The 18,377-nt window shown below is 42.6% G+C and overlaps 1 protein-coding gene across 1 annotated transcript in view; it reads left to right on the top strand.

The window, feature by feature from the left end:
- Positions 1–18,377, top strand: part of LOC124613417 (F-box/WD repeat-containing protein 4-like) — a 133,217-nt gene that overhangs the window by 8,114 nt on the left and 106,726 nt on the right. Inside the window, exons 2-3 of the mRNA XM_047142119.1 lie at positions 3,417–3,515; positions 12,337–12,519. Of these exons, the coding sequence (XP_046998075.1) occupies positions 3,417–3,515; positions 12,337–12,519 (282 nt within the window). The remainder of the gene's footprint in view (positions 1–3,416; positions 3,516–12,336; positions 12,520–18,377) is intronic.

The following is an 18,377-nucleotide window of genomic DNA, read 5'->3' as shown; positions in this document are numbered from 1 at the left end:
ATATTGGGTCACAGAATTACTTAATCATGTTTCTTGACTGAATCTGCCTTGAAGGATAATACTTAGATTCTTGTAGGGAAGCAACCATAATCCCACTCCGGAAGCATGGGACAGATCACCACGGAACCAATCAGCTTCCTCAGTGTAGCACTTGCCAGTTGTGTAGGGAACACAGCCACTTAGTATGGTCTCTAGTGACCAGAAAACTTCCGTCACCTTCAGGATGGTTACCTTAGGTATCACTCTACACATGGACCGATGGCCCTTGTAGTCTGGTCCCTTCAATCCCACTCTACACATGACCAGCTAATGCTATTGGAGAGTGATAGGAGAGGCTTTTATTGTGTAAGCACCATGAGGTAGGAAAAGTTTTTGTTACTGGGTAGGCCTATGATTACAGGGAGATACAATATCATCTGACAAGTTTATAAATGGGACTTCTGGGATTGCCCTTGTGATGAAGCAACCTGAGATCTCTTTACTTCCTCTCTTGTTTTGTCATCTGCCTCCTTAAATTCATTTTAGGCCTATTTTCATTTTTGCGTAATTACCATTAACATGCTTGAGTATGATCGACATTTCCATAAAAGAGAAAGGTTGGTCCTTACTCTTAAGGAATATAGCACCAAGTCTAATTTTGTGCTTAGTTTTGTGTAAGTAATTAATTTATTAATTTATTTTGACCATTCCTAACTAATACTTTTGTTATAGGGTGAAATCAGTAACTGTTTTGTGACTTAGATTCTATTGTTGACTTATAAACAAATATGAATTCTGTACTAATTAAAAAAATTTGGAAGGCGAACTACTGTCGTAAAGTATTTATTTGGCTCTCTTCGAAAACATATTAGCAAAGCCAGCACTTAATTAATTCCAAAATAATTACCAGGTTTGTCAAAAGAATTGTTTGTGTAGCTATATCTGTTAATTTCATTATTTAAACAAATAATTCGGCCTAACATTTGTGGTAGAAGTAACTGTTTAAAAAGAGAGATTTTTCAGTGTATTCAGTTAATTGAATGAATTATGTTCTAATTGTAATTTCTGTAACTTAAATATTGAGCAATGTATAGTTTCAGTGCCTATTATTGTGAGGATACATATAAAGGGCTGAGGTTTGGTCCCGAGACAGTCGGCCCACCGTTGATTTTCAGACAGGAATTATGTATCTGATAAAGTAACAACAATGCATCAACTTAACAGTGGAATAAGTGTAACACAGATAGGCCGTGTGTTAGATCTAGTAATGACAATGTCTGTTCCAATTATTTGAGAAATAGTGCCACACATACCTTATTATTCTGCAAGAACTGTAAACTGTGTAATTAGGTTTTTACTGCTAGTAGATGTTCAACAGCAAATTATTGTAGCAATACGCTGATGTTTGCCTGTAACCTATTAATGAGGCTTATCAACATTTACCAATAGTGAACTGACCATATAATTGTGTAATATTGGGGGGTTGTGAACGGTGAAAGTAAATAATTGTGAAACGCGATTGTGCAACAGTCGGATACATCATATACAGTTGTCAGTGTTGAACTTCCACTCCCCATTTTTCAACCAGTATAACAATGCAGTACGTCGATACTCAGGGCTATCAACGAAGAAATAAGGCAGGCAAACGTCACATCCTCTAGTTATATTGCAGTATTTCCTTTCGTGACATTATTTTAAGTTTGGAGTTGGCAATGTTTTCTCAGACTGACATACCCAGGAAATAATGTCCCGAAGGGGAGATTGTCATTATCAGTATTGTGTCCACAGTCAGGAGCCCTATTTCCTGGGTGATTTTTTTTCAGTCTTTTGCTTGTCTTCTAGTCTTGAGATGATGATCAACAACTGCAACTATAGTGCTTCCACATCAGAAGCTACTGCACAGAGGAAGAGGGCAGTAGGGAACATGGAGAGGATGAGACTGTCTTGTCCAGAGTAGCAGAGAGAGGCAGCAAATATCTTTCATGTTGTCAAGCCTTACAAACTGTTGCTGAGAACCACATGAGCATAATAGCCATTTCGCAGTATTTAGGAGGACATTTATCACTGTCCACCACTATTCACTGATCTACAGGCTTCAAATTATCGCAGTGTGGGGAGGAGTGAATTTTAGTTTTGTGTATGATGTGTTTTTAATAAACCAAAACTGCAACTGTGGGATAAGATTCATAGTTTGAGGAATCAGTATAGTTCCTGGACTTCAATGAGAAACTGACCTTGTTGCCACACTGGAAGCATTTCAAGGCAAAAACTCTAAAGGTTCAAAGCCTGTTGAAAGTGCCTCAGTTGCAGATAAATTCTCCATAGCGTTATTTTACAGAGGAGTTGTTCTGTTGTGGCTGTGTTCTTCTGCGAGATCATCCTATCTTAAGCCCATAGGCCTCATTCAACATGAAGGCATTAGATTGGCAACAGGAATCTTCAGGATAAGCCGTTTTCCCAGCATCTGTGCTTAGGCTGGGGAATCGCCTTTAACCTTGTGGTGGGTTCCTTATAGTGCAACATATATATAAGCTCCGGTCATCCCCACAGTCTCCATCATTTAATCTGCTTGTGTGATCATCAGTAGAGCATCGGTGAGTGGTATTCTTTAAATTATATGTGTATAAAATTTCCAATAGATGAACACAATCATTTTCAAGGCACAAACGAAACTAGAGATGACTGTGTAAGGCAACCATAGGTAATTAATGATCATCTAGTAACATGTACCAAGAAAAAAAGCCTTAGTGAATTTTTCAGCTGATTTTAGTTGTATTTAATGTTTTGCATTGTAATTATATTATAGTTCTATTAGTTTGAGGAAAGGGCATGAGTGCGCATGATCTTTTACTATTCATGTTAATATATGGATAAAGAAATGTTGTCTGTGTTGTTTTAGCCAGGCAGTCTTTCAAATCTGTGGTAGGTGGGCGTGCTGTGGTCCCGAAAAGATTACTTATGAAGAAAGACTTGGTTTCAATAAATTTGTACATTGATATTAAGCAAGGGTCTGATAACCATGGTGTTGAGTGCTCTCAAAAATATTATCACTGTCACCATCAACATCAAGTGTGGGTAAGTAAAGCTTTGCTAGAGGTTGGGAGGGGGGAGCAAACACAATGGAGATTGTTAATGGGAAATAAAATTATAAATCTTACCTAGAGTTGGGGCTATTAAAAGAAAAAGCATGGTAAATATCAGTAACAAAAATGTCAGTGCCTATAAATGTCGTCTGGTTAAGAGCTACTCATCTGTTACCCCATACCATCCTTCCATTGGATGCTGCCTCAAACTTAACATTATGAAGCATTACCAACATTGATCATATGACACACAGTTGCAACGTGTGAATAGTAAACTGCTTAGTAAACTTATGCAGAAAATTTTACAGATTTCTATTACATGTGCAAAATTTTATACAAGATGTTTCATTTCAGATCATTTCGCACTTTACGTGAGTGGGAGAAATGCCAGATTTCCAAAAATTGGACTAATGGACGGTTCAGGGAAGTGTGTTATTTCGCAAGCACGACCAGGTAAATTTTGCTGTTGCAGTAGCTTTGAGGGTTTATCCAACCCTGGTTTTCAGCATTTTATACTATATATGGAACTTTCATAAATCATGCCGCAGTTGTCATTATCAGGCCCACATTTCTACCAGTTAGTTTAATATTGGTACATAACCCTTGAATAAATAACATGCTCAGAACTGGAGAATGGTTAGTCCTGCTGGGGAACGAGCATTGTGTGATATGACAACATTGTATGTATGAAGGTATTACTTTCTTGGTTGTGTCGGTGTCTTAAGAAAGGTTATGACTCCTGTAAAAATATTGCTGGTGTCAAGATGAGCAATACATAACGGAGATACATGTCTACTGTAACTAAAACTTCACAAGTGTGGGGCATCTGAGTATGTGTTACACTTCTGTTGTTTTGGATGAGTGATTCTTTACCTACACAAACTTTGTGTTGCCCTATTTTATTGTGCATCCAGGTGAGGATCCTAGCATGTGGTGGCGGGGGGGAGGGGGGGGGGGGGTGGAGGCGGGCAGCTTTCAGGCTGTCAATAGTTTGCATGGATTATCAGAGAATATTAACACTTCTGTAGCAAAAAAGCTCATAAAGCTAACTCTTCAGTGGATGTAACAAAGAGAAAAGAAATGTCTGTGACAAACTGACTGTACCGTCATCAAGAAGGGTGGATTAAGAAGTCTGCTAAATTTCGATGAAAGAGTGGGACATGTTTGTTGTGCCTTTATGGTCGCTAAGCTTGATTATTCCAAGGATTTAAAAAATAATGTTGTCCTCAGGGGCTCAGCACTCATTTGCTGTGTTCAGGCATGGCAACCCCGGGGTTCCTGAGCTGGGGACTGGTATGCACTGCCAGTCCTCTGTCACTGTAAGCTCTGGTGAACACTATGCGGTGCAGTGATGGGTAGTTGTGTGTTACAGGGAATTGAGTTCTTGGCTTGACCACCCGAATGCGAGTATGGTAAAAACCTCTATACAAAACTTCTCAATCTTGAGGTATGCTGCATGCTGATGAGATGCAAGGCTGTTTAGGTGAAACAGTCATTAGTGGCCAATCACTGGGGAACCTGCCACACCTTAGTTGTATAAGACTTACTCAAGGATGTGGGGCTCTGTATAGCTGGACTTTTAATTTCGCTAGGTGGTTGTGCGACGGAGATGGATTCCTTCAAAATTCTCTCTCCCCAATGGAATGGGTGGGCTGCTGGTAGGTACCAACACCCAATCAAATAAGAGGGCTCGTGTGGCCAGTCCTCCAGACTCAGGAATGGTTCAGAATTCTATTGTCTTTGTAATAGAATACATGCTGCTACTCAGTGCGTTTTTTTTAGTTAAAAGGAAGGAGGGAAACTTTGAAAAAGTCACACCTTTTTACATTCAAATGGTTTAGAGGGGATTGCAGGTACATTAAAATATGCTAAGTGGTTGTGGAATGGGACACTGTTGGTTGAAACCTCAAGTTCTCAACAAGCGACAAACCTGCAGAAGGCCAAGAGCCTTGCAGAGTATTCCATTGAGACAGAGCTCCATACCTCCTTAAAAACTACAGTAAAGGTTTTGTCTCGTGCAGAGATCTGGTGGACATCCCAAAGAAGACCTGAAAGTTGAGTGGCTTGTAGAAAACATGTAGATGTGCAGAATATCATGAAAAGGGTGGTAGGCAATCTGATCAGATCTAACTCATTCATCCTCACTTTTAATAGCACGAAATTCCCAGAGCATATTAAATGCCAGCACTTTGGGCACACCACTCTTGGATTTAAGGGAGAAGCCACTTGTGGCAAATGTGGTAAGGATATCCACGAAAGTGTTTGAATTGCTCTAGGGCTCACCCTGTCTGGAGTAGGGACTGATGTGTCTTTCTTGAAGAATGGAATATACAGCAGATCAAAATGACAAGACAGATCCCATACGAGACCACAAAGATTTTTAGGTTCATACAGCCCCCCCCCCCTCACACACACACCACACACACACACACACACACACACACACACACACACACACACATTCCCTACCTGCTTTGCTTGGTTGTTAAAAAACTCCATTGCAGAAAACTAGCCCTGGTACCTGCGTTTGGCAGTGCACTTGTGCTGCTGCATTTACTTTGAAGTGTATATTTCCTCCCAGCAATATCAGATAAGGCCTTATTAGCTAATGCTGTGGAGCTCCCTGCTCCTCCAAAGGTTCAGTATGGTCCACCTGTACACCATTGCCACTACTAGTGCCACGGTTTGTGGTTTCTGAAGACAACCCAGGGCAAAAAATCAAAGACCCAGCCACAGATGGAGACCAGACATAAGCAGTCTGATGATTTTGCATTTCTCATGAGTTTGTCTTTGGAGCTGAGGGAGCTAGATGCTGGCCTAGGGCATTCATTTTGCCCCAGGACTGGCCCTCCACCCCACTATGGTCTCACATTCCAGATGGGATGGAAAGACAGGGTGAAAATGTTGACCCCCTTGATAAATGGCTCCCATACGACAGTGGAACATTTATGGGTTCATGAGACGTGGAGAAATTGAAGCTCCTAGCACAGGCATGCACCCCCCCCCCCCCCCCCCCCCCCCCCCCCCCCCCCCCCGTGTAAACAAAGAAACACTAATGCCTGTGTGACATGGCGCTATATCATTCACTGAAAGGACAACCTGTGTTTGTCAATAACAGACACCAGTCCTCTGTGCTCTCTCCATGGTTATTGAGCTACAAGCTGTCCCTGTTCACGTGTGGTGAGATCACCATCTGCTACCTGGTTTACCTCTGTAGGATGGAGGATTGGTTAAGTGGAAGGCACTGAAATGGATGGTCATCAGGGCTAACTGGACACTGTTCAGCCAGCTGACTGTATTTGAACACCATGACAGGGTCCATGAAAATTGGACTGCATCACACAAGTGATCCATTATGCTGCTGATTTATCAATCGGGAGTCTTCAGGTCATCTTAGGAGGCAACCTGTACCTTGGTGGACTGATAAGTTCCATTTACAAACAGCAGCAAACAATGACTGGAGACATCACTCGAATGGTGGCAGAGCATTTTGCAGCGATTACTGCCCAGTGACAGCCATGATCCAGCGTTTTCCCACTACTGAGAGACTACAGATACGGGTAAGTTGGACTTAAGACCACCAAAATTCTGAGCCTTCCAGCGAGTCTTTCTCCATGTGGGAGCTGGAATTGGCACTGTCTGAAACTCGTAATTCTGCACCCGTTCACAACCAATTCTGTACTTCTTGCTTAGACATTTGCCAGCAGTGTAAAAGGAAATCTTCCTTGAATGAATGTTTTAATTGTGATATCGCCGACAGGGCACTTCCTCAGCTTGTGGAGAGAGACAATCACTACCTCTTATCAACCAGGAAAGGGCCTCACCGACTGTGCGACTTCTTAGCCACTCTGTGTGGATTCCAGAGATTTCGGTCCACTGTCGACAACCCTGACCTTACTAGAGGTGACTACTCAGCAAGCTTTCCTAAGTAAACATGTCTGTCTTGATGTATTCTTATCAGTAAGACGTACAACACTACTTGGAGACACAGTATTCTCTTGCAACTCCATCAATTGGCCTTTCATGCCCACTTCCCTATCTTCATACAGTCTGTACTGTCTCAGTGATTTTTTTAGGTCATGCGTTGGTGGACACACTGGCGGCTTGTTTTGAGCAGGAGAATGGTGTCGCTCGGAGCACTTATTTTTTAAGTGTTACCCTTCTAGCCATAACCATAAACAGTTATCACGTCTACAGTAAAGAGTCCTGTACAAGGTGCTTTATTTGTGGATGATTTTGTGTTTTCTATGCTTCTCCAGTTTTGCAGCAGTTCCTCATCAGTTGCAACTTATTGTGTGGAGATGTGAACTGCTAAGTCAGGTTTTCAGTTTTCTGCAGACAAGTGTGTTCATTTTAATCATTCTCGTTGTATTTTAACTTACCTGACTTCCATATGGGGGATACCATTCTTCATTTCAAAGTCGGAGCGAGATTTCTAGGCCATATTTTTGATGCCGTATTGTCATGGTTATCACAATTGAGAGACCTGAAAGCAGAACGCAGAAGGCATGAATATCGTAAAGTGCCTTAGACACAGGTCTTGGGGAGCACATAGGGTCGTCTGCTCCAGTTTTATTGGGCTTTTCTACATTCACAGTTAGACTGTGTATGGCACAGTATACATGCCAGTGAGGCCTTACTACATGAAAATTGTTGATACTATTTGCCATGAGAGGATTAGGCTGGCCGCTTATGCGTACAGGACCAGCTTCGTGCCCAGTCTCTGTGCTGAGGCTGGAGAACCACCACTCACCATCTGCCAGAAGCTGCTCATTGTGTGTCGGGCAGATAAAATCCTCACAGTTCCGACTTCACCTGTATGCCCTACAGTTGCTCTTCCACCTCAGGATGGCCTTTTCTCCAATTATTCATGGGCAACAATGCTGTTTGGGGTCCACCTGCAGTGGTGTGCTGGAGTCGCTCAGTGTGGAGCACATACAACCCCAAATCCAGGGTTTTAACAGCCTGCCGCCATGGCCTGCAGAGACCCAGAGTAATTTAGATTTGGTGTAGTACAGGAGAGATTGCACTCATGCATATGTTTTTAATACATATTTTATGACATTTTAACTGACCACCACAACTGTGCAGCTATCTTCATAGGTGGGTCTAAACAGGGGGACTCAGTTGGTTCCTCTTGTTTTCCCTGATTGTGTCCTCAAGGTCCGACTGTCTCGAGGCTTTGCCATCTTCGACGCAGAATTGTGTGCGATCTTGCTGGTAGTGGAGCAGATGAGATGTGCTTTGAATGCTAAATTTGTTCAGATTCTCTGAGTGCTCTTCACCCTCTACAATGCTTATACCTAGCAGACAAAGTAGCCCTGAACATCCAAGATGCCGTCCAGTTATAACAGCTAGAGAAGGTGTCTTTCTGATAGGTACCAGGGCATGTGTATTGTCAAGACTAAAGGGCAGATATAGCAGCTAAGAAGGCATGTCATGATCCTCAGTTATTTTAGTGTTCCATCCCCTTGCATAGTATTACCTCAGTGTTGAGCTGCAGAATTGTGCTTCGATGGGAGGATGATTGGCTGGAAGTGATAGACAATAATCTGCATCTAGTAAAGCCCACATTGCAGCTGTGGCATACCTCCTTTCAGCCACGAAAATGGGGTGAGGTCCTCCGTACTAACCTTCACATAGGCCACAATCCTCAGATGCATGGCTTCTTGCTCCAGCAAGAGGACCCTCCAATTTGTGGTGCTTGTGGCATACATATCAATGTGTGCCCTCCCCTCCCCTGCCTTGCCCCAAGGGCTCACCACTCTTTGGTGAGTTTGTGCTTGGCTACCATGGGGCCACAGCCTTTGCAGCGTCTCTTCCTTTACCGTGCTGCATGTCTATCATCCTGCAGTTCTTTTTCCCGTCCCTGGGGGAACATGTCTGGGATGATGGGAGTGTATTCTGAAGTTTTGAAAGCCTAGCATCAGAATATTTCATCTGTTTTTTTCTTTCTTTCTTTCTTCTATCTCCATCTCCTCCTCTTCCTCCGCTTTGGTATTTGAGGTTTTCTCTTTGTTTCTTCTTCCTGCCTGTGCGTTCCTGAAGGCCAGCCCACGTGTTTGATGCGTAATTCCCAGTGCCTGGTCAACAGCTAGGATTCGGACATACCCCCTGGTATAGGCCAGGCCCAGGGAGATGTGATTGCCTGAGCTATTATCTTGCCAATTGCCAGTTGGGCCCTCTGTCTGGAGTTTGGGAGGTGTGACCTGAGGTGTGGACAACCACATTAGGTGGGTGAGACCCCTCTGAGAGGGTCCCCTGTTAGAAGGAGCGCATCATTGCAGACGCAGGCAGTCGTGGGGATTTCTTTGCAATGAGCCAATCATCATCTCAGTCTATATCTGCTAAATGTAAACTGAGTGAGGCTAAAGATTCAGAGACTCTCCCAGCTGCATCTCGGTTCCTTGTGGTATCATTTACTATAGGAGGTCAGTTTTTTGCTACGGTTAATCCGTTTGTTATTCAGAAAGGTGTTGATGTAATTGCAGGCCCTGTGAAATCCTGCTCTTGCTTACACAATGGGACTTTGCTTCTAGAGACCAATTGTGAGTTTTAAATCCAACAACTGCTTACAGCTTCGCTCCTCCACTGCTATCCTGTTCGTGTCTACCCTACGCCATTGCTCGCAAGTTGTTGGCTGCATTTTACCATTTGGCACTTGTAATACAGTTCTTCCTATGCCTCACTCCGTGAATGACATGGTCATGCTGACTTGCGACCTCCAATTTGGTTATTACAGTTGTGACGTCCAATATCATGATAGCATCCCTACCTCTTTCTCCTACAGCTGCACAACAAGCCACCAAGTCTTCGCCCCTGGCAGCAAAATTGCCTGCTACACAACCTGCAGCCTGGACAGGACAAAAGGAATGCTCCTATGAAGATTTTTTATGTCCCTCCAACCAACAAATGTCTGAGTCTTCATTTGTCAACTGTAAAGGCTTTAAGAAAATGAACAAAGGCAAATGGTCTTGCTTTTTCCTGACTTGGAGGTTCTCATCAATGGTGACACCGTGTGATACCCACACCCAACCAGCCTCCAGTTTGCCTGGGCCCACCATCTACCATTTTTCTGCCCTGGAATCTGCAGGCTGACCCAGGGAGAATGCTGATGCCTCTGTAGATTTTGAGAGACAGCACCCTCCAGCCTCTGTGCCCTGTAGCAGTGAGTCTTAAGGATGGAAACTGGCCTCTGCTGAGGGGACTACACTTCATTTGTTCCCTCCTCCCCATTCCTCTTACCTTGGCCTACTAGCTCTTCCATTCCTTCTGATGATCTCCATTTTGCCCTCTGTCGGGAGATGGTGTCACTTTGGCATCACCACTGCTCTTCTCTTCACGGGAACAAGCTCGGGGAAATTAAACCTCTCCCAGTGGCTTGACCAACCTCCTCTCGGCCCTCTTGTTGCGAGGAGATCATTTTAGCTAGGTTGCGTATTGGGCAGTCTTTTTGGCCATCACTATTTGTTAAGTGGTGGCACGCGAAAAAGTGCTCTTTCAGCAGGATAATGCACCATTGTACAAATCAGTGATAACACTAGAAGTAGTGCATCAATGGGTCTTTGAACTGGTTCCACATCTGCTCTGTTTGCGGGACTTAGTCCCCAAGGTACTTCTTCCTGTTCCCCAACTTGAAATTTTATCTTGCTGGGAAGAAATTTTGAGGAAGTGGTAGTTGCAGGCAATGAGCATTTTGCAGAGTGTGACAGAACCTATTTTTCTGATGGGATGAAAACGTTCAAGGGTCACTGGACCAAGTGCATATCCCTCAAAGAAGACTATATTGAGAAATAAGGAGAGTTCTTTGTGAAACAAACATTTTTTTTTCCTTGCACTTTCACCGAACTCATCAAACCACCTTTGTATCTACAGTAATGAATTGAAAGTAATAGTTCGGCAAGCACTAACCATTGAAAAATGTTGCAGTAACTTTTCAAGAACCATATAGCTATCTAATGAGACAATTTTTAAAGTAATTGCTTCATGCCAGCAACTAAAACTCTGCATAGTAATATTCCAGACTCCTCAAGCAATGGGAAAACTACATGCTTAAATGCAGTAATAGTGTTGTCACAGATTTTGTGAGCTGTTTGCATTACCCACCTCTCCCCGTGGGCCCCAGCTGCCTACACGCTGGCATTTGAGCTGGAACAACCTGCTCTGTTATTTGTAACATTATTTCCAAATTTTTAAGGAAAGTCATGATCTTAGTGTGTGCCTCCCACATATCAAAGGAATGAATTCCATCAAAATTTTCCTGTCAACATTTTCACTCCACAGAGGGGACTCATTAATATGAGTACTCCCAACAGATAAAAAAAATAATAAAAAAAGGATGATGTGGAACTTGAATAAATGCACTTTTTATTCATGATCAAAAGTCTACAGTCTTAGACTGAAAGCAAAGCAAGCACTACCATACCACAAAATTTGTTTTTAGAAGAAAGTATTCATTGATGTTGTTTTGTCTGGGAGCTGAAACTGTATCACTGCTTATGTTTGGGTATTGCTGGGACCACTTTTCTGTTTCTTGTAATTTTCTTGGTTATCTTCTCATATTGTAATAATGAAATTGAGTACTCTGTTTCTAATTGTGGAAACTATGCAGTGCAGCAAGCATGAGTGTCTTTGTGGTATGCTTGGGGCTATTTTTCTCATTTGATTTCTTAAATATTGTATAAATGTTTGTAGCACTGTATCAATATTGTTGTAAATTTCCACAATACTTGATCGCCACGCAGGTTCAGGGAAATGCTGCTAGATACCAAAGCAGTTGCCACCCAATAGAATGAGTTGACAGTTAACAGATTGACTTCTTAGGGTAACACTGTGCATCAGTGTTTTCATTTCAGTTTCCATTCAGATCTGTTATAAGTATGTGTTGATTACACCAAGACCTCATGAAGATGAACACCAATGAGTGAACGTTAAAGTTTTTTTGTAACTGAAGAACAATTTAGTATGGTATTAGAGTGAACATAAAGTTTTATCATTCTAATAATTTAACTAGTCTAGTCACTCTATCAGAGTAGCGTTCTTGATGTCGACTGTGAAGTTTTTGACATCCATAAATGATTATTTTGATTTAGGAAATTCAGCAGCAGCATGACCATCAGCACACATGTAGAAATAGCTTGGAATACTTTTTATTTTTATTTGTTTATTTTCAGGTGTTCCACTTGTGAGAACTTTTATCAGTTAACTGACACTGTCAGTTAAATTGAATAGTAAAACCTTTACAGTATCATGAGTTTTTCTCTTATTGTTGTAGGTACATGCCATGGTTGTCATTGTCTGACAAGGTTCTGTGGCTGAGCAGAGGAAATGTGATAGAAGGATACAAGCGAACGAAGAAAGGTTTAAATGTTTCTCGTGCCCTGTTCTCTCTAAAAGGACACACTGATGATATTTGCAGATTTGTAATACATGATGAAATTATCATCAGTGGTAGCAGGTAGATGCTGATATTTGTATCTTTTCATAATATAAGGCACTCACTATTAAAGAAGAGAACAAACAGAAATTTGGCAGCGTCACAAAAAAGGATGATGGTCACAATAGTGCACTAAGAATATTCGAATTATTATTTTTTTTTGTAGTAAAAGTTATGTGTAGTAATTTTTCTGTATGTTGTAGAATTTGGCAAAAACAAATGTAATTCCTTTCTTTATGTAGTCTCTGTGTCTGCACGTATGTTTATCAGGCAAAGCCAACCACTAAAAAGGTTTGCAAGCATGTTGCACGAGGCACTTCACACTCGTCAATGATTAATAAGTAGTCACACAAACTTTCCCTTGTTCCATTTGTCTTGCTACATTGTTACTTTATTTTACATGTGACTACAGTAGTTACGGATTTTGTGAAGTCCCTCGACTTGCGCCATAGGGTGGTGGGGTTTCGGGTTCCGCTGGATAGGTCAGGAGTCCACTACACGCAACAAGCGGCTACACGGGTAGCAGGGGTTGTGTGGCGTGGACTGGGCGGTTTTTTAGGTTAGATGGCCTTGGGCAAGTACAGAAAGGGCAACAGCCTCAACGGGTGCGGGGCAAAGTCAGGACATGCGGGAACCAAGCAGCAATCGGTATTGTAATTGTCAACTGTCGAAGCTGCGTTGGTAAAGTACCAGAACTTCAAGCGCTGATAGAAAGCACTGAAGCTGAAATCGTTATACGTACAGAAAACTGGCTTAAGCCAGAGATAAATTCTGCCGAAATTTTTACAAAGGTACAGACGGTGTTTAGAAAGGATAGATTGCATGCAACCGGTGGTGGAGTGTTCGTCGCTGTTAGTAGTAGTTTATCCTGTAGTGAAGTAGAAGTGGATAGTTCCTGTGAATTATTATGGGTGGGGGTTACACTCAACAACCGAACTAGGTTAATAATTGGCTCCTTTTACCGACCTCCCGACTCAGCAGCATTAGTGGCAGAACAACTGAGAGAAAATTTGGAATACATTTCACATAAATTTTCTCAGCATATTATAGTCTTAGGTGGAGATTTCAATTTACCAGATATAGACTGGGACACTCAGATGTTTAGGACGGGTGGTAGGGACAGAGCATCGAGTGACATTATGCTGAGTGCACTATCCGAAAATAACCTCGAGCAATTAAACAGAGAACCGACTCGTGGAGATAACATCTTGGACCTACTGATAACAAACAGACCCGAACTTTTCGACTCTGTATGTACAGAACAGGGAATCAGTGATCATAAGGCCGTTGCAGCATCCCTGAATATGGAAGTTAATAGGAATATAAAAAAAGGGAGGAAGGTTTATCCGTTTAGCAAGAGTAATAGAAGGCAGATTTCAGACTACCTAACAGATCAAAACGAAAATTTCTGTTCCGACACTGACAATGTTGAGTGTTTATGGAAAAAGTTCAAGGCAATCGTAAAATGCGTTTTAGACAGGTACGTGCCGAGTAAAACTGTGAGGGACGGGAAAAACCCACCGTGGTACAACAACAAAGTTAGGAAACTACTGCGAAAGCAAAGAGAGCTCCACTCCAAGTTTAAACGCAGCCAAAACCTCTCAGACAAACAGAAGCTAAACGATGTCAAAGTTAGCGTAAGGAGGGCTATGCGTGAAGCGTTCAGTGAATTTGAAAGTAAAATTCTATGTACCGACTTGACAGAAAATCCTAGGAAGTTCTGGTCTTACGTTAAATCAGTAAGTGGCTCGAAACAGCATATCCAGACACTACGGGATGATGATGGCATTGAAACAGAGGATGACAAGCGTAAAGCTGAAATACTAAACACCTTTTTCCAAAGCTGTTTCACAGAGGAAGACCGCACTGCAGTTCCTTCTCTAAATCCTCGCACAAACGAAAAAATGGCTGACATCGAAATAAGTGTCCAAGGAATAGAAAAGCAACTGGAATCACTCAATAGAGGAAAGTCCACTGGACCTGACGGGATACCAATTCGATTCTACACAGAGTACGCGAAAGAACTTGCCCCCCTTCTAACAGCCGTGTACCGCAAGTCTCTAGAGGAACGGAGGGTTCCAAATGATTGGAAAAGAGCACAGATAGTCCCAGTCTTCAAGAAGGGTCGTCGAGCAGATGCGCAAAACTATAGACCTATATCTCTGACGTCGATCTGTTGTAGAATTTTAGAACATGTTTTTTGCTCGAGTATCATGTCGTTTTTGGAAACCCAGAATCTACTATGTAGGAATCAACATGGATTCCAGAAACAGCGATCGTGTGAGATCCAATTCGCTTTATTTGTTCATGAGACCCAGAAAATATTAGATACAGGCTCCCAGGTAGATGCTATTTTTCTTGACTTCCGGAAGGCGTTCGATACAGTTCCGCACTGTCGCCTGATAAACAAAGTAAGAGCCTACGGAATATCAGACCAGCTGTGTGGCTGGATTGAAGAGTTTTTAGCAAACAGAACACAGCATGTTGTTATCAATGGAGAGACGTCTACAGACGTTAAAGTAACCTCTGGCGTGCCACAGGGGAGTGTTATGGGACTATTGCTTTTCACAATATATATATAAATGACCTAGTAGATAGTGTCGGAAGTTCCATGCGGCTTTTCGCGGATGATGCTGTAGTATACAGAGAAGTTGCAGCATTAGAAAATTGTAGCGAAATGCAGGAAGATCTGCAGCGGATAGGCACTTGGTGCATGGAGTGGCAACTGACACTTAACATAGACAAATGTAATGTATTGCGAATACATAGAAAGAAGGATCCTTTATTGTATGATTATATGATAGCGGAACAAACACTGGTAGCAGTTACTTCTGCAAAATGTCTGGGAGTATGCGTGCGGAATGATTTGAAGTGGAATGATCATATAAAATTAGTTGTTGGTAAGGCGGGTACCAGGTTGAGATTCATTGGGAGAGTGCTTAGAAAATGTAGTCCATCAACAAAGGAGGTGGCTTACAAAACACTCGTTCGACCTATACTTGAGTATTGCTCATCAGTGTGGGATCCGTACCAGATCGGGTTGACGAAGGAGATAGAGAAGATCCAAAGAAGAGCGGCGCGTTTCGTCACAGGGTTATTTGGTAACTGTGATAGCGTTACGGAGATGTTTAATAAACTCAAGTGGCAGACTCTGCAAGAGAGGCGCTCTGCATCGCGGTGTGGCTTGCTCGCCAGGTTTCGAGAGGGTGCGTTTCTGGATGAGGTATCGAATATATTGCTTCCCCCTACTTATACCTCCCGAGGAGATCACGAATGTAGGCTTTCAGACAGTCGTTCTTCCCGCGAACCATACGCGTCTGGAACAGGAAAGGGAGGTAATGACAGTGGCATGTGAAGTGCCCTCCGCCACACACCGTTGGGTGGCTTGCGGAGTATAAATGTAGATGTAGATGTAGATGCTGTGTGTTTTCTGTTTCGGAAAACTACTGAGAAAAAGTGTAAGGAGAGGCTACTGGATTATGTCTTGACTAGACTGAGGTATAAAAAAGCATATGAAACTGGTAGAGTAGGGAGTGGGGAGGGGGGGGGGGGGGGTTAGGGAATGTGGTAGGAACAGCAGCAGAGTGATAGATAGGGGGGATTATGTGATGGAAAACAGAATTGCAGGTGACCATAATACACTGAAGGAACAATTTCCACAAGTGAAATTCTGGGAAGCAGGCACAGAAAAAGGAAAAAAAAAACATTTACAGATGGCTCTGGCTGTGAAGCAGCCATTGAAGAGGAATGTGAGCAGCATATTTTCTTATGTGGATGTTGTTGAGCACGGTGTGGTTCTGGCTATGCTTCTGACTGAAGAGCTGGTTGATCATTCCTGTGCAACTGTAACAGCAAATTTGGAGTGTGGCTCTGTTTGTAAATGGATGGTATACATCAATGTCAGAATTATTTGTTATTGTTTAAATTTTTATAATGAGTGTATGCAGAGAATTTGAAAGGAGGTACTGAAATCTAAAATAATAATACTAGGGATGGGGCAGAGAGTAGCTTTGCTCTGAAAATGTATTTTCCCTAATCCATTAAATTTCGGGCATGCAGCCGCGTCTTGTGACTCGCTCTGAAGATGACCGGACGATACGCGGCCGAAATATCAGTAGAGGAAATTTTATTTGCGCGGCTGCATGCCCGAAATTTAATGGATTATTCATTATGCCGCGAGAAGATGAAAATGTATTTTCCCTGTTTATCATGTTCTTTCTTATCAAGTGGAGGACCAAGGTTAACTGGTTATGCACTTTGCAACATGCAGTGACATCGAGGTTTCTAGAGGCATCAAAGGTTCCCCAATAGTGCTTTACCTCAAGGGTAGCAGTCTAAGATTTGTCAAACAGGGCCAATACATATCCTAATTGTTTGCAGACAGCAGCCAGTTTCCTCTGCGCCCGCATCTAGTCCCTATCCATCTCCCACAATGTAGAGCCATATAATAGTATCAAAGAATGTACTAAAGTAATGAAACTGGTTACTCTAGGATAACCATTTAAACATGAGACAAAAATTACATGAATGTAGCCCTGCAGGCAGCACAAAACTACATTACTAAAATCGCACAGAATAAAACCACAAATTAAAACAATTACTGATGTATTTTATATTGTAATGACACTAAACTTCTTTGTAAAAACAAAAACATAAACTATTGGATAAAGACACAATCTGTGCTTGTCACTGCTCCTCCCCCTCCATAACTGGCTGCATACAGGGCATACAGAGTATTATCAGTGACTCTTTTCATTGCTTTTGTTTTTCCCTCATTTTAGGGATTGTTATTGATAAGAACTAGATTCTTTTTTAAATAAATTGAGATCACATTGTGATATTTCACTCTGAACTTTGTGTGGATATGATTCATGTAATAAGATTGACCCATCTGCAGAAGCCATCATGTTTGGTTTCTAATAGTTTGAAAGCCTAAGCTGTTCTAACCTACGCTGAGGACCTTTGTTTGAAAATTTTCTGTAAAGTGTTGATTTACAGCCTGTGCAGATGTTTTTTTGTTATTGTAAATAAAACTATCATAAAATATTCTTGCCTTGATTTCCCTGATGGAAATATTAGTTCACTACATAGTCGCATTTATTAAAGTTTCACCATCTATGTCTTTGCTTGTGTAGTGAACAGACATTAATTAATGTGACAACCAGTTTAATCCAGGACTGGTGTTTTTGTCAGTATCAGAAGCAAACGTGCTTCAACATGAATGATCAGACAGGTTGAAATTTTCTGCACCCAATTCAATAATTCATTTAAATAATCAGTCATGCTATGCATAACACTGTTCACTACATAGGAAGAGTACTTACTACATAATTAATTACTTTGCCTGTTCCATGCACATTTGGACTTTTGCATGTGGGTTGTCCTTCTGCATACGATGTGAACTATGTAATAGAGGCAGTGGAGTAATCCAGAACTATATGGAGTGGTTGTTACTTAATTTATCAATATTTTCCCAAACCCAAAACATCTATATATAAATCTCTACCCCCTCTCCCCATCCCTCCCTCTCCCCCTCCCTCCCTCCCCCCTCCCCCCTCTCCCCCTCCCTCCCTCCCTCTCCCCCTCCCTCCCTCCCTCCCTCCCTCCCTCTCCCCCTCCCTCCCTCCCTCTCCCCCTCCCTCCCTCCCTCCCTCCCTCCCTCCCTCTCCCCCTCCCTCCCTCCCCCCTCCCTCCCTCTCCCCCTCCCTCCCCCCTCCCTCCCCCCTCCCTCCCCCCTCCCTCCCCCCTCCCTCTCCCCCTCCCTCTCCCCCTCCCTCTCCCCCTCCCTCTCCCCCTCCCTCTCCCCCTCCCTCTCCCCCTCCCTCTCCCCCTCCCTCTCCCCCTCCCTCTCCCCCTCCCTCTCCCCCTCCCCCTCCCTC

The sequence above is a fragment of the Schistocerca americana genome, chromosome 4 (assembly GCF_021461395.2).
Source record: "Schistocerca americana isolate TAMUIC-IGC-003095 chromosome 4, iqSchAmer2.1, whole genome shotgun sequence".
Classification (NCBI taxonomy): Eukaryota; Metazoa; Arthropoda; class Insecta; order Orthoptera; family Acrididae; genus Schistocerca; species Schistocerca americana.
Note: the sequence above shows the minus strand (reverse complement) of the source record. Positions and strands in the feature narration are given on the sequence as shown.